The sequence below is a fragment of the Gopherus evgoodei genome, chromosome 2 (genome assembly GCF_007399415.2).
Source record: "Gopherus evgoodei ecotype Sinaloan lineage chromosome 2, rGopEvg1_v1.p, whole genome shotgun sequence".
NCBI classification, from domain to species: domain Eukaryota; kingdom Metazoa; phylum Chordata; order Testudines; family Testudinidae; genus Gopherus; species Gopherus evgoodei.
Genome location: NC_044323.1, coordinates 131,446,408 through 131,462,026, shown reverse-complemented (window position 1 = coordinate 131,462,026; position 15,619 = coordinate 131,446,408). Strand labels below are relative to the sequence as shown.

The 15,619-nt window shown below is 40.0% G+C and overlaps 1 protein-coding gene across 4 annotated transcripts in view; it reads right to left on the bottom strand.

Annotated features, from left to right (window-relative positions):
* The window catches only part of MARCHF6 (membrane associated ring-CH-type finger 6), a 124,960-nt gene that overhangs the window by 51,610 nt on the left and 57,731 nt on the right, over nucleotides 1–15,619 (bottom strand). For all 4 annotated transcript variants that reach the window (XM_030551703.1, XM_030551702.1, XM_030551705.1 and 1 more), the window contains 6 exons: nucleotides 13,124–13,316; nucleotides 12,531–12,592; nucleotides 10,659–10,691; nucleotides 9,045–9,096; nucleotides 2,539–2,597; nucleotides 1,814–1,894 (listed from right to left, as the gene is read on the bottom strand). In XM_030551703.1, the coding sequence (XP_030407563.1) occupies nucleotides 1,814–1,894; nucleotides 2,539–2,597; nucleotides 9,045–9,096; nucleotides 10,659–10,691; nucleotides 12,531–12,592; nucleotides 13,124–13,316 (480 nt within the window). The remainder of the gene's footprint in view (nucleotides 1–1,813; nucleotides 1,895–2,538; nucleotides 2,598–9,044; nucleotides 9,097–10,658; nucleotides 10,692–12,530; nucleotides 12,593–13,123; nucleotides 13,317–15,619) is intronic.

The following is a 15,619-nucleotide window of genomic DNA, read 5'->3' as shown; positions in this document are numbered from 1 at the left end:
GTCTGGAGGTCTAATGTAATATGCATTTTAATGGAGTCTGAGAGAAATTCTCATCTCTTCACAGCAAAGCTAGAGAGTGTGTTCATTATTTTTTGGAAAATTTAATTCCAGGGTTTTAAAAGTATTTAGGTATTGTGGTGCTCAGGATTGCAATGCTTAAGTGATTTAGGAACCTAAATATACTTTTTTAAAGGCGATTTAGACACTTAGGAGCTTAAATCCTATTCACTGTCAATGGGATTTAGGCTCCCGAGAGTCTAAATCACTTTCAAATATGAGATTTAGGCTCCTAAATCATTAACGTGTTGCAAACCTGAGCACAATGCCTACATATCTTTAAATTCCTGGATAACAATCTCCTTTCAGTAGGCCAGAGAATCTCTAGAGACACATGGCATCAAGTACTTTACTGTGTTTGTACAGTGCCTATCACAACAAGGCCCAACCTGACTGTGGCCTTTAAGTGTTAAATAGCAAATAAATTTACTCCTTCAAACAGAAATCAATTTAATCTTTTTAAAGCATACACAGTTTAGTCTGTGACCAAGTTTCTTCAGACTTTCAAAATTCTAAGATAATGGTAACAGTCACTTCAATCTCTCCAGCGCAGCAAAGCGAATTGCTGCCCAAGAGCAATTCAAGTTGCACAAAGCTCTGAATGCCACTGGCCTGGTGCAGAAACCAAGGAAGATATACTTAGGGTATGTCTATACTGCAGTCAGGAGATGTGACTGCAGCATGCGTAGGCATAGATCAACACTATCTCAACAATAGCAGTCTGGTCATGGCAGCATGGACTACAGCGCAGACTAACCCTCCAAGTATGCATCCAAAGGGTCAGATGGGCTTGTATTCTGGCAGCTAGCTCATGAGACCATGGTCACACTACTATTTCTAGCATGCTAGTTCAAGCAGAGGTAGCACGTTTCTGAATACCCACGCGGGCTAAACATATCCTGAGAACCTCCCTGAAACAGGAGAACTGATGTAGATGAGCTTCCCATCCCATGTGGCACAAATCCTAGTTATTATTCTGTACGCCTATTTCTATCTCTGCTGCTGCTTTGTAGCCCACAAGAAGCCTACATGTGGAGAGAAATGGATGGCTCCATACCTCTATCAGACTAGATCACAAAACTCATAATTGCAAGCCTTGCCAGATCACAGGGGCACTCTTACTTTCCCAATCATGACTTCATTTCCGCAAAGCTTTTAAGTGCATTTCTCAAGTTTAACGTTGAGTGCAGTCCCTAAAACTGCTGCAAAATTCTTTCTGGACTATTATGGTGTATGGTGAACAAGGGACACCCTTTAGCATTTTAGTGGCTAGTGAAGAGGGTGGAAATATTTGTACCACACTGCCTCTTTTTTTTGGCTGACCTCCAGAAAGGGATCTGCCATTCAGGAAGAAAGCAATGCAGTCCATCTATGGCCTTGTGAAATTTTATCCTGGTTAGCTGACGGTCAGCTGGGGAAGAAGTTGATTTCATGCTAAGACCTCTTCAATGTCATTCCCATAAAACAGACCATCATACGTAGAAAACTGGGCTGAGTGAAGTCTCAAAGCTGTTATTGTTCTGAATATGCAGCCTGTTTTGAAATTAGGTCTGGATGGTCAAGCACTAATTAAACAGATTTTATCCAGATTTTTACCTAAAACAGCCCTTTTTAGTTTGTTTCATCTTAAGAACAAAGCAAAAAGAGAAAGAAAGTGCTCCTGCTTCATTTCTAACCCTGATCTCAACATGGTTAGAGATAATGATCCACAGACAGAATTTAAGACAGCGTCACACAACTACTTATGAAAGGATACATGACAAACAATTAGAGTTATTGCTAGCTGCACATAGCCAACTATTGTTGTGATTAGGCCTTCAAAGTGAGATGCTTGAACCTGAAAAAAAAAAAAAGTTATTTTAAATATTTTCCATTCAATTTTAGTTAGTTTTTATTCCTCAAAAAATTCAGTCCTCTTTCAATATTAATCACAGAGTCCACTTGGGCAGCTGGGATTTGGAACTACAAGGTTCCTAGGCTGCTTTATACTACAACATGAGTAGGACAAATATTTAATCAATAAACTCTCTTTACTAATCATTTGGCATCCTCAACAAATAAGTTTGCATCCACTAGAAAAACCATATAATGCAAAGCTGCCAGCCTTGCAGGATGAGCTACCACATATCCTACTCCTTTTCCTGGCATTCACTAATAGTCATTTATGAAGCATTATACCCCATGCAATCAAGGAATACCACAATAAAATAAATTAGATTTTATAAAAATATAATATTAAAAAGCCAAATATAGTGACCTTACAAAGGGGCAGTCTTAGACAGGGATTAAAACAATGACGTTTGGGGGTAGAGTAAACAGTTAAAAACAATGAAAGGTCCTAGAATGAAGACACGGACAACATCCCAGGCTGTTCTGTTGTCCTAAAGTAAAAATCAGGGGTTCCTTTAAAACACAAAAATTTTAAATTGCACAAATTTTTAAGAATTTAAAACATCAAAATGATAAAATAACCATACTTACATAGTCCTCAAAACCCAGGCCAACAACAGAGAAGTGACCAATGTGGTAAGGACAAAAAGCTGGAAAACATGAAGGAGAATGGAGAAAACGATAAACATTGCTCTATCAAATGCAATGTGAGACTTTTGCCGAAAAGTCTCTGTTCTGTGAGAGTAGTTTCAATTTTCACCAGTTTAATAAAGTGGACAAAAAAATAACTATCCATCCAATGTAGTTTGAAAATTTGGTTATAAAACTTGACATTTCTGTAGTACTTATGATTAATAAATCACATTACAAACTTCTAAGGTGTAATGTAGCTCAAGACTCATTTCTCTGAATTTTTTTTTTAAACTTGCAATATTACAAGTAACCTATGATTACTATAATTGAAAAACGGGAACAATGATTTTGCTCCTTATTCAGCTTTCATTTGACAGTGCTCTGAATCAAATTTATTTCCTAGTTTCATTCATTAGCTTGATAGAACTCTTCTACGCTGCTATAGGAATCTGCCTGTATGCCCTTCCCCAACCACTACAGAAGAGTGGAGTTGCTCTTTCATAGATCGGTTGGATGTTACTTTCCCTTTTAGTAAACATAATTTAAGAATCTGACATTTGAAACTTAAGAATTTAAAGATTTGGGGATTGTCGAGACAAACGCAGTTCCTACAGAAGTCTGGGAAGTGAGCAAAGAAGCAGATATATCAGGGGGAAGGTAAGACACACTCCAACGAAGGAGTCAGGAAAGGGAGCTTTTAAGAGGTTTGTCACATTTTCCCAGATCATTGAGCCGAGGATGGTATCTCATTCACAATCCTAAAGATTCCTCCCATCCACTCCCAGAGTTTAGGAAGGAAGCAGTCATGAGGGAGTCTTCTTTTCCCATATTTGAAGATCTCATATTATTGACTCATAAGGGGTTAGGTGCAGTAGAGTCAGGTATGCTCTTAGGGCTTGTCTACATTACCCGCTGGATCGACAGGCAGCAGCGGTCGATTTATCAGGTCTATTCTAGATGAGATAAATCGACTGCCAAGCGCTCTCCCATTGACTCTGGTACTCCACCAGGGCGAGAGACTCAGGCGGAGTCAACGGGAGAGCGTCAGCCTTTACCGCAGTGAAAACACAGCAGTAAGTAGATCTAAGTATGTTATTCACGTAGCTGAAGTTGAATGACTTAGCTCGACCCCCCCACCCCCCCGCCGTCCCCCTTCAGTGTAGACCAGGCCTTAGTCTCCCTCAGGTCTCCTATTAGAGCTAGGAGAGAAAAGTCTGAAGCAGAAAAGACATCAGTGTTCCCCCTTGGCATCTCTTCTCGTGCTTTCTTCTAGCCCTCAAAGCAGAAAGAGGAAGCAAGAGCTGGAAGCTCTCATTCCCTACCTCGATCCGCTCCACTGTATCAGATTAAGAGAACTGGAGATTGCCTATACCCCTTAATCTGTTCCATGTGACTACCTGGAAGATGGAGATGGAAGTCTTTAGTCCCTAGTCCTGTCTATTGGGATCAAAGAGCAGGAGCAGCATGCCTGGCAAAGACTCTTCACTTGTCCAAATCCCTTCCATCGAATCAATGGCAATAGGTGATAGCAGCGAGGAAGGGAAAGTATGGAGCTCTTCACACCTCAGGATCTCTCAATGTGGCTTAGTAAGCATAAGAGGCAAATGTGTAAAGTCAGGGAGGAAAAAAATCTCCACTTCTCAGGATCTCTCCACAGGAAATAGGAGAACACGCTGAGAGGAAGGATCATTCTAGAAGCCCCTATAAAGTCAAAAGACTCAGGTTTAGACCTGCTTAAGTTGCAAACAGCAGAAAGGGGAGAGAACCACCTTAAAAGCCGGGACCATGGATTAGGTATGGTTTTCAAAATTACTTTTAGTTTCTTTTTTTAATTCTTTTTTTTAAAAACGGGCCTAACTTCTGCCTGACAGTCCCACTGGAAACAAAGTGTGAACTCCTCATGATTTCCCTGTGAGTATTTACTCGAGCTACAACAGACTGGTAACTATAAGACCATCTGCAGAGAGAGAGTGTGTGTGTATGTGCATATGCTAAATTGTTACCGTATATACTCAATCATAAGCTGGTTTGTTTATAAAGCTGACCTCCAAAAACAGAGAAATAAAAATGGAAATTTTTTATGACCCATTCATAAGCTGACCCTATAATTCAGGGGTCGTCAAACTTTGGCTCCCAGGCCATCAGGATAAGCTGCTGGCGGGCTGATATGGTTTGTTTACCTCGAGCCTCCAAAGGCACGGAGGTAAACTTAAGTAAACAAAGTGTCCTGGCCTGCCAGCAGCTTACCCTGACAGGCTGGGACAGCAACTGGTGGAGAAATTTGGGGAGGGGGGAAAGAGACTGGGGGTCAGGGGAGTAACTCCTGTGACCAACCCCCACCCCTAGCCTGGGACCCGCACACTCTCCACATCCCATCCCTTCCAATCTTAGCTGGGGCGAGCCAGGGGAGGATGTCTCTGGCCTGGCCGGCTGGGCAACACAGCTGCAGCATGCACCAGTGGGCCTGGCGCCGCAGCCACAGCCTGCTCTGAGGGCGGGGCCAGGTGGTGCAGCCGCAGCCTGCCAGCCCTGGAGTTGCAGCTGCTTCCCAGAGGCTGTGGGGAGAGCAGCAGAGCACTGTGGCCAGAAGCGGAGACACTCTGGCCCCGACTCTTCCCTTCTGGCTGTGCTGCCTCTCCTTCCCTCCTCTGTTGTGGGGGGAGGCGCTGTGTCCCACGTCTCCCTCTCTATACTCGTTCATAAGCCGACCCCCTTCTCTGATGCTTCTCTTTTTTACTAAAAAAATTTGGCTTATGAACGAGTATATACGGTATATTTTTAATAAACACGGCATATTTCCTTTTCCCCTGAAAAGATCCCCTGTGCTTTTTATAAGCATAACATAATGAAACTGACGACAAACTGGGACAATTTCATACTGTTACTTTGGAAAGTATTGAGCAATAGCAGAAGCAGTTATGGGATTTATTGATGGGGAGGACCACCCCAAAAAAGGGTGGCTTCAGGGAAAAGTGGAGATATCTTTTCATAGTCTCCTCACAACATCAAGGAGGCTCTGCGAACAGAGCAGATTACTGGATACCTTCTACTCTTTACAATAACTAGCACCTCTCAAGAGGAGGAGCAGCTAGATGGGATGCACCTTCAAGTTTATCAAAATTTGCTAGTCAGAGGCTGATACGAAAGATGGACTCCTAAAGATCCCAAGCAGAGTTTACCCCTGAGGGAATTCTGTGCCAAAAAAATTGAAATTCTGCACACAATATTTTAAAATTCTGAAAAATTCTGCAAATGTTGTCAATATTTAAATGTGGCTCCAGCACGGCAGTGGGGAGCACAGGCCACTGGCTGCACTGAGGTAGGAGATCACCCTGAAGCCCCCCGCCCAGGCACAAGGACTCGGCAATGAGGCTGCACCTGACCCAGATACAGGGCAAGAGCTGGGCTTGCCCCAGAAATACCTCAGTGCCCTGTCCCTTTGCGCCAGTTGTGGGTGGGCAGGCTCAGCCCAGCAGGATCCAAGTGTGGAGGGGCTTCATGTGGGGGAGATCCAGGTTTGGGATGAGAGATTTCCTGTGTGGGGCAATCTGGGTGTGGTAGCTCAGTGGGAGACCTGGATGCACAGGGGCTTGTTGGGGAGTTCTGGATGCAGGGGCAATGGGACGCTGCAGAGGATCCAGGTGAAGATGGATGGGGCTCAGTGGGGGGGGTGTCTGTGTGGCTCAATAGGGGGAGGGTCTGGGTGCTGGGGGAGTGGGGCTTGATGGGGTGGGAGTCCGGGTGCAGCTGCTTGGGGATCAGTGAGGGGGGATCTGGGTGTGGGGGGCTCATTAGAGGGGTCTAGGTGTAGGGGGGTAGGGTTTGTCAGGGTGACGGTTTGATGGGCCTGCTTAAAGGAGGAGCTCCAGCTGCTGCCAATGGGTTGCTGCATGCCAGGCTCCCACTTCTCCTCACGATTGCCCTATCCTCTTTTCTTCCCCATCTCATCCCTCTTCCACACTGCTCCATGCCTCCTTCCTCTCCCTCATTCCTACATTCCTCGCCCCCTGCCCTATTCCACCCCCTTCCTTCCCCACTGCCTCTTCCCCCCACCCTTTTCCCTCATATCCCCCTACCTTCCTTACCCAGCCCCACCGCCAGCATTTACTGTTGCACAGAAAACAGGAAGGCTTCCAGCACACAGAAGCGGGAATGACTGGCACTAGGACCCAGGAGGCAGCATTCAGCTGCAGAGTCAGTGAAGCTGAGATGCAGCCTCCTTCAGCTGGGCAGCTCGGAGCTTGCAGAAATGAGGGGGGGCATTGGCATGTAATGCTGTGTGCCCCCCACATGCTTCACCGCTGTTTGGGGGGGCAATCCCCCCCCAAACTGCACCCATTGTTGTGTCCCTCCTCACCCTGGCATAGCTTCCCTTTGCTTCCCTACCGTTTTCGTCAGGGAAGCATAGGAATTCAGTGGGGCAGAGGGGTGTTTTCCATGGGCACGCAGTTACGCGGAATACCTCCAGGAGTAAGAGTTCAGGAGAAACATCATGCTAATGATGCAGGCTGGTCATTTTAACTACCTGCCACTCATCTTCTCTGGAGGAGCCTATATCCTCATCTTCCTTATCTACTTGTGGCTATCTGGTATCTACCAGTGGGTATCTGGTAATTTTTTTTAAGCCCCCAAAATACAAATATTTTCACATTAGGTGATTCCCGATATGTTGTTCCAAAACATAACAAACAGTTTTTGAAATATTTAAAGGAGCAAATGAACTTTATCAGCAGCGTGGAAACTGAAGAAAAACAATATTATTCCACTGTACATGACTATTACTGGAATCTTCTGCACCCCACCTCTTATTGAGGTAAAAGCACACAACATACTAAAACAAAGGCTTCTTTACAGACTATATTGCTAGGTTAATACAATAAGTCAATCAATTGACAGAGTTAATTTTTCTCCACCAAAAGAGGGAGGCAGATAGGCCCTTCTATAACTACTACTGTCTTTTAAAAAACACACCACACCACACCTTTGGGCATTTCCAGCCAAACTTTCTCCACAGCAGCAATTCTGAGTGTACTGGTTTGGTACAGGGCTACTCTCTGGAGAAAGAAACTCTCCTCCCAAGTACGGAGTACTAACGGAGCCGCTCCAAGACAACTACTGCAGTCTCAAGAGTACAGTATGTGCTATAGCTGCTGGTCCTCTCCTATCCATCTTAGGCATTTGTGATTTCAGCCTGTGGGTCCTTATGTCAGCGAATCTATCCTCTCACACGCTACCCCTAAAGCCCAGCATAATACACATCTCCCAACAAAAATACAATAGTGTTCTACCAATAATTTAATAAAAAGTGATCTCACAGATTTTCCTTCCCTTAGCCTACAATAAACCCCATGTACCAGAGGTATATGAAGTCCTTTAACAGAAAAGAGGTGAGAGACTGAGGATTCTGTTCACTTGATCTTCCCTTTAAACAAAAATAATCTTAACCATAACCAAGGAGGAAAGCAACATCATTTGGAAAACAAACAGATATTAAGGGCACTCTACTGGAAATGTTAGTGCTTTATCCCATGTACACCAAGTGTACAGATAGAACAGCACAATCTTCAACTTGAATGGGGTTGAATAAAGGCCTTACTGAAAGTAACAGGATAGTCTTCCTGGAAACTTTTTTTTTTTTAAATAATTGACAACTGTGTGCAGTCTGCTGAACTCCAGAGGGAGGGAGGGAGGGAGAGAAAGAAATATATATATATACATACACACACCCTCTTCAGAAATGATTTTATGAGCCTCAGGGACAAAAGATATCACTTGAAGGGTCATTTAGCAATATCTAGGGAAGAATGAAAGCAGGGAAATTATATCCCATCTGTCCCCACAACTTTTGGGGGAACTTCATAAAGTAATTCCCAGGAATTCCCTCCTGAATATTATTCCACAAATATATACACCTCTACCCCAATATAACGTGGTCCTCGGGAGCCAAAATATCTTACTGCGTTATAGGTGAAACCACGTTATACTGAACGTGCTTTGATCCGCCGGAGTGTGCCGCCCCGCCTCCCTGGAGCGCAGCCTTACCGCGTTATATCCGGGTAGAGGTGTAGTTCTCAGCTCTAACTAATAGCAATAAAGCTTAAGCAACATCTCAGACTTTTTAAAACCAAATCCAAAAAAATTACTTTCAGTAACAGAATAAAAAGGAAAAAATATCTGTCTTGGATGCAATACATGCCACTTTGGGAACTAAAATTACATAATAAGATGCAAGTAATTCACTGAGGTCTATTCACATCCACGTGTTTGCAGGATCTGTGTAATACGATTAGTAAGAAAGGTTTATTATTCACATTTAATTATTCACTTTTTATTCTAGTTCAGTTTTTTTAAAAATTAGACTCACTGTTTTTCTCTGAGAATAAAAGTGGTCTAAAAACCAATTTTTATCAAGCATTCACAAAGAAAAAGCTAGTTTTGAAATGAGAACAAATAATAATACCTACCAAACACAAGTATGAACAATGTGTTTAAAGACACCACCCAGAAGACATGTTCCTGGGGAAGAAAGGAAAACATATTTCAATAAAAGCAGGATATAAAAACATATGAATCACATAACAAGCAAATGACTGCACCTGAGTTCTCAGGGGAAGAATGAATAATAATGAACTAAGTTGCAAGCTTAGAATTTTCTGAATTTCAGCCCCAAAAATGAAAGTGAATGTTGTGAGTGAAAATGGCGGCTATAATGGAAATTCTTTGTGGCCAGGGTTAGGAAGGGTGTTTTGCAGATAATCTACCCAGTTCTGTAAATATAAATGACAATAGTTATACTCCTTTTTATGCTTACTTTAAAAGTACAAAGAATTTATATTTTCAGAAAAAGAGGAAAATTATTTCCAGTTTAATTTGCAAAGGGATTCTTGTTTCTTACTTTGGTTAATAATAGCAAGTGTTTGCTCCTCATTGCTATAGTTAAAGGGACACAGTTGGCTATATTTAAATTATAAACAAAACTTGTTTATCTAACTTTCTAATAGCACAGTACTCTATTAACAGTGAATTTTTTTAAACATTCAGTGTACTTGTCTTTTTGCTCTTCATGTACTACTTGTATTTCTCTCAGCTAAGACAACGAAAACCAGCGTAGTCAATTTCAGGTTTAAAGGTGCAATGCCTGGATTTTAAAAAGTGCAGAGGAACTCTTCTTGTTTAAAAACTTTTGTTTGGAATGTGGATATTTGAGTGGAAACATTTTTATTGATCATAAAATAAAAACTTGTTTTTACAAAATCTAAACTTTGGGGCAAATTTAAGTTTACAATAGATGAATAATAGCAAGTTCTGTGTAAAAATATTTACACTCTTTTTTTTTTTTTTTTGAGAGTGCTCTACTAAAATATAACCATATAACCTTAGCTTAAGAAAAAGGAGGAAGCTCTGGAATCATTTTAACTAGATGTACTCCATTGGCTAAACTCATTATTGTTATGAGGATTTTTTTTTAAAACTCACTAAGTTATATTTAAGCTTTTCCTTTCATTGGTTTAAACAACAAAAGCTAAGAAAATTGCTGTACGTCAACACAAAATTAAAACTGTGATAAGCACAAGTAACTAAAGACCGACGTAGCCTATATTACCTAAAGCTGGGTCTAAGCGTAAAATTTTACCAACATAACTATGTTGGTAAGAGGTTGGTAAGGGGTGTGACTACATAAGGAGGGCTTTGGCATTCTGACTCTAAAAGTTTTTTGCTGCTTTAAGTGTATACAAGGTCCAAATCTCTAGCATGGAGTTTTAAAAAAGAACTGAAATCTCACTAAAAAAATATCAAAGTTACTTAGGTCCTTTTGAAAACTGTACCCTTATGGAGGAGCCACCACAGCGGCATCTGATTGCCACAAAAAATATTATCCATGTGAATGCATGACACATCAAGTTTATGATAAAGTAAGAAAATCTGTTTAAATCTACCACATCGATGCAACATTTGAAATCTGTTTCATACATTACAGAACAGACTTTTTATTTAAAGTCTACATAAAACAAGTTATTAGTTTCCTTAAAAATAAGCCTACTGCAAAAACTATTCTTGAACTATAAGACTTCACTTACTAAAAAAACCAGAGATCCGTCAAGCCCAAGCATCTAAGAATAAAAGAAAGTTGAGTTCATTCACAGTTCTATATTCAAAAATCTTCATACTCCCACAACCAGTTTCAAGGTCACCCTTTTTCAAACCCACTTTTTACTGCCTTGGTTAGCTGCATGCCTTATACTACCGGACAATCAGATCAGCTCCCCAACACAAGTTTTTAAACCTATAGTAAGGAACTCTAAAATGGTCTAGTTCAGTACTGTAATCTAATAAAAGGTTGCAATATTTTAATACACAATTGTTTAAATGTATATTAGTTCATGTAAACCAAAGATAGTCTACAATTTAACTGATTATTTCAGAGAGAGTCCTGTTTCAAGAATGTGAACGGTGACAATTTTAATTTAGCTCAGGAAATGAATTATTTACCTAATTATAGCAGCCTAGCATTTATTTAGTGATTGAACTGAATTTTAACTACATATGAAATCTGAGGTAGGAGAAACTTGTATATCAAGATCTGTGTAAATACAATTTTGCTTTCTAGCTGCAGAGTATTACTCATGAAAGAATAAGGGCAGACGAGATTTCATCAAGAATATAATGCAGTAACAGCTCTCAGTTCTAGACCAGTCATATCTCATGCTGTTTAAGTCTGAAACAGGAAAGGGCTTGCAGATGGGAAAAATATCCTCCGTTTAGTTGTACATATGTTTCAGAAAGTGCACACAGAACAAAACAAAACAAGGAAAAAGATTTTTTTAAGGAATTTTCTTTTCCCGCTCCTCTAAAATCTTCTGTGCCAATCCAGACTCCTCCACTTCAAGATTAATGGAATTGTTCACAGTTTGGGGCTCTCTTGTATGTCAAATTTTAAGCTAATATTTCAAGGTCTCACGGTTCTCACATATTTCACTTAATAAACATCATGTAAACTACTGCTGAAATTTCAAACGAGCTTCCAAGCTTCTTACATTCAAGGATGACACCACCAAGAATTCTCAATGTACTGTCCTCATCAGGAAGGCAAGAAGGGACTATACCCAAACGCACAGACTGGCACAGAAGATCTAAGAGAGGTTTATGAGACTATTGCATTTAAACTTTGTAAAATGCTGAAGACAACGTATGTATTCATGAAAAGTTTTTGAAAATAATTAAAAATATTTTTCAAGTACGCAAGAGAGTTCTGGAATATATATATATCACTAAAAAAAAGTGAGCATAATGTTTATGCAAAAAACAAAAGAGCTAATAACTCCTTTCAGCAAAGTCCAGCAAGTAAGAAAGGGTCTGAAGTTTGAGTTTATATTGAGTCCTTTTCACCAAATGTCTATTAAACAAGACAATGCATTTAGCATTCTGTATCGTTAACAGAGGACCTTTTCCATCTCCTTATCGTATCATGCTACAAATTGCGAGAAAGTTTTAGTTATGGAATTTATAAACTAGAAAACGAAATGAGATGAGCCTGTATTGGAAATCATTCTTGGACATATTCTTGTTGGTTTTTATAAAAGTGTATACTTATTTTTACTATATCTATATATACATTCACTGAAAGATTAGTTTTTAAGCTATGCACCATTTAACATCTGCTGGCAAATTTAGGAGCAAAACTGAAGATCTCAGAAAAGTGCCTTGTTGAAAGATGTTCGTAGCGATGTTTCTTCACAGCAATCAAGGAATGCTTTTTTTAATGGTTCCTTAATATAGTATACGGTATTATTAACGTAATTACTTTTTGGAGTCACTAATATCTATCACAGTTAAATTTTACATGAAATCAAAGTATAAGTACCAATTTTCTATTAGGTTTAAAGTCATTTCAAATACAAGTCAGTGACAGAGAAATCTCAGAATACTTCAGGAGAATGGCTCTTACTCACTCTCTCCCATGTAAGCTCTTCTGCTGCTCGATCCCATTCCAAAGCATTCCAATTCATGTCATCTACAGAGATATTATAATTGTTAAAGGTATCAACTGACCCAAAGCAGCATGTTAGTCAGAGCTGTATTATGATTTAAACCAGCAAAAACACTATTTAGCTCACTCAGTATATCAATGGAGATACACGTCAAAAGAACATTTTAAAAGTAATTCTCTTTACAGTTTAATTTCTCCTTAAAAGTTACAACAAATATTTCCTTACTGCCATTTCCCTTTTGACAAGAGAAGCAGAGTAATTTCTCATTGTAGGGATGCTTGAAACCACAGAGCTGCTTATAATTTTGGCTTTTCTTAACTGCAAAGTGTTCTAGTGCTCGTTAAAAAAAATAACCTACATAAGCATTGTAATACACATGAGAAGAGGTAAGCAGGCTGAACTCTGAGCCTACTGGCCTTAGTAGTTTCCCTGTATAGGTTAATTACAAATGTAGATGTCAGCCACAAAAGTAGAATTTCCATTTTCACTTCTTTCCAATAACTATTTTATATGATCATTTTAGGGAAATGCTCCTGCTCTGTGTCACCTGTTACCTTGGGCTCCATTGTTTGCATCTGCTGCATCTTCGACTACAGCATCTTCTTCATCTTCATTGTCTTCCTCTTCCTCATCTCCCTGTTCTTCCTGAATTTCTGGGTTTTCGCCTACAACTGCATTCTCAGCAGGTGGGTTAGCAGGTTGATCAAGTGCAGCATTTTCACCTCCACCATTTCCTACCCCCTGAGCCTGCAGGGACAAGATTTCAGTGCAATTTCATTTAAATTAATTAAAGTATTGTTGTGTTTTGACCAATGTCCAGAAAAATAAACATATCAAAAGGCAACTTTTTTTGGTTCCACTTAAATCTTAACACAAGCCATTGCTTTTGGCAATGACATACCTCCTAAAATGTTGACAGTATCATTATCTTATTGGATTTCTGGAGATTCAATTTACTGGTGTGCAAGAAAGACACATTATTTAAGAACACTGTTAAGTTAAAGAACCATACTTCTGTGTTAACATTTTGTATCTATATAGTTACAATTGATACTTATGAAAAAGTTGGGGAAAGTTTTTTTTGTTTGTTTGTTGGTTTTTTGAGTTTGTGCATTTGACAGTAATTGGTGAATAGTCAGTTTCTCTCCTGATGACAGACCCTTATGATCATCAATAGTTATGGAGAAAAAAATGAAAGTTAAAAATAAAATAAATAATTCAGAACATACTGTTTAAAAGGGATTCTAGCATAGAAGACAAACTTTACCAAAGTATGGAACACAATTTTAAGAGATGTTCTCAGGCAACTACACTTGTTGAAGTGGAAGTATTATTAGGAAAATATATTTACAGTTTAATGCAATTTAAGACTGGAAAGAAGGAGAGCTAGCACCACATGCAGCTCTCCCTAGATGACCAGTAATTGTTCCACACACCACCCAGTTGTCCACATACCAGTGAAAAATTTTGTTCTATCAGAAACAAATATTTTTCAGGTAGTCATTTAAAAAAAAATGACCTGACCCTATCACTTCAAACTTGCTTTATCATGGTTACAAATTCAATTCCACAAGCACTAAATCCTATTTTAAAAGATTTACTATATTATACATATAGGGTCATAAGAACCATGATAGCTAGAAAATTATTTACTGCATAATCACAGTAAACACTACCGTAAGATTCTACAATTTATAATGGTTCAGGAATGTATATTGTACACATTACAGCTGTGATCTGGTGAATTTACATAGGACTAAGTTTCAGAAGGGCAGCCGTGTTATCTCTATCCACAAAAACAACAAGGAGTCCTGTGACACCTAAAAGACTAACAGATTTATTTGGGCATAAGCTTTTGTGGGTAAAAAAAACAACAACATTTCTTCAGATGCCTGGTGTGAAAATTACAGATACAGGCATAAATATACTGGCACATGAAGAGAAGGGAGTTACCTTACAAGTGGAGACCCAGTGTTGACAAGGCCAATTCAGTCAGGGTGGATGTGGTTCACTCCCAATAACTGATGAGGAGATGTCTTACCAGTACCAAGAGAGGGGAAATTGCTTTGGTAGTGAGCCAGCCACTCCCAGTCCCTATTCAAGCCCAAATTAATGGTGTTAAGTTTGCAAATGAATTGTAGCTCTGCAGTTTCTCTTTGAAGTTTTTTCTTCAAGTTTTTTTTGTTGAAAGATGGCTACTTTTAAATCTGTTATTGAATGTCCAGGGAGACTGAAGTGTTCTCCTACTGGCTCCTACTTGCACAGATACAGACAGACATCATCTTCCTTTCCAAGTGCAAACAGATGGACATCATACCAAACGGACTGAAGGTAAAAAATCCATTGCAATTGACATACTACACTGAGTATGGTGAGAGATTTTGCCACACACTCTCAAAGAAACTGAGGAACCCCTGATCAGCATCCTGTACCGCAAACAGGAGAAGATCAAGAATGAGCTCTCAAAACTGGAGACTCTCATAAAATCAATCTTCCACACAAACTTCCACGTGGCTGGACTTTACAAAACCGAGACAAGCCATTTACAACGCACACTTCACTTCTCTATAGAGAAAAAGGACAGTAAATTATCTAAACTCCTACATGCCACAGGGGATTACAACAGTGGTACCCTTAACTCATCCAACAATATTCCTTATCTATCCAACCACATACTTAGCTGAGCAGAAGAGTCTGTCCTATCTCAGGGACTCTCTTTCCGCACTCCCATCACCACCATGCATGTGATACAGTTCTGCAGTGATCTGGAAGCCTACTTTTGCTGTCTCCAACTGAAGGAATATTTTCAACACACCACTGAACAGTGCACTGACCCACAGGAACCCTCCTACCAACACTACAAAAAGAATTCTGCGTGGACTTCTCCTGATGGTCAAAATTACAAACTGGACTTCTACACACAGTGCTTCCACAGATGTGCACAGGCTGAAATTGTGAGCAAACAGCATCACTTGCCCCATAACCTCAGCCGTACAGAACACAACGCCATCCACAGCCTCAGAACAACTCTGACAAAATCAATGGGGCTA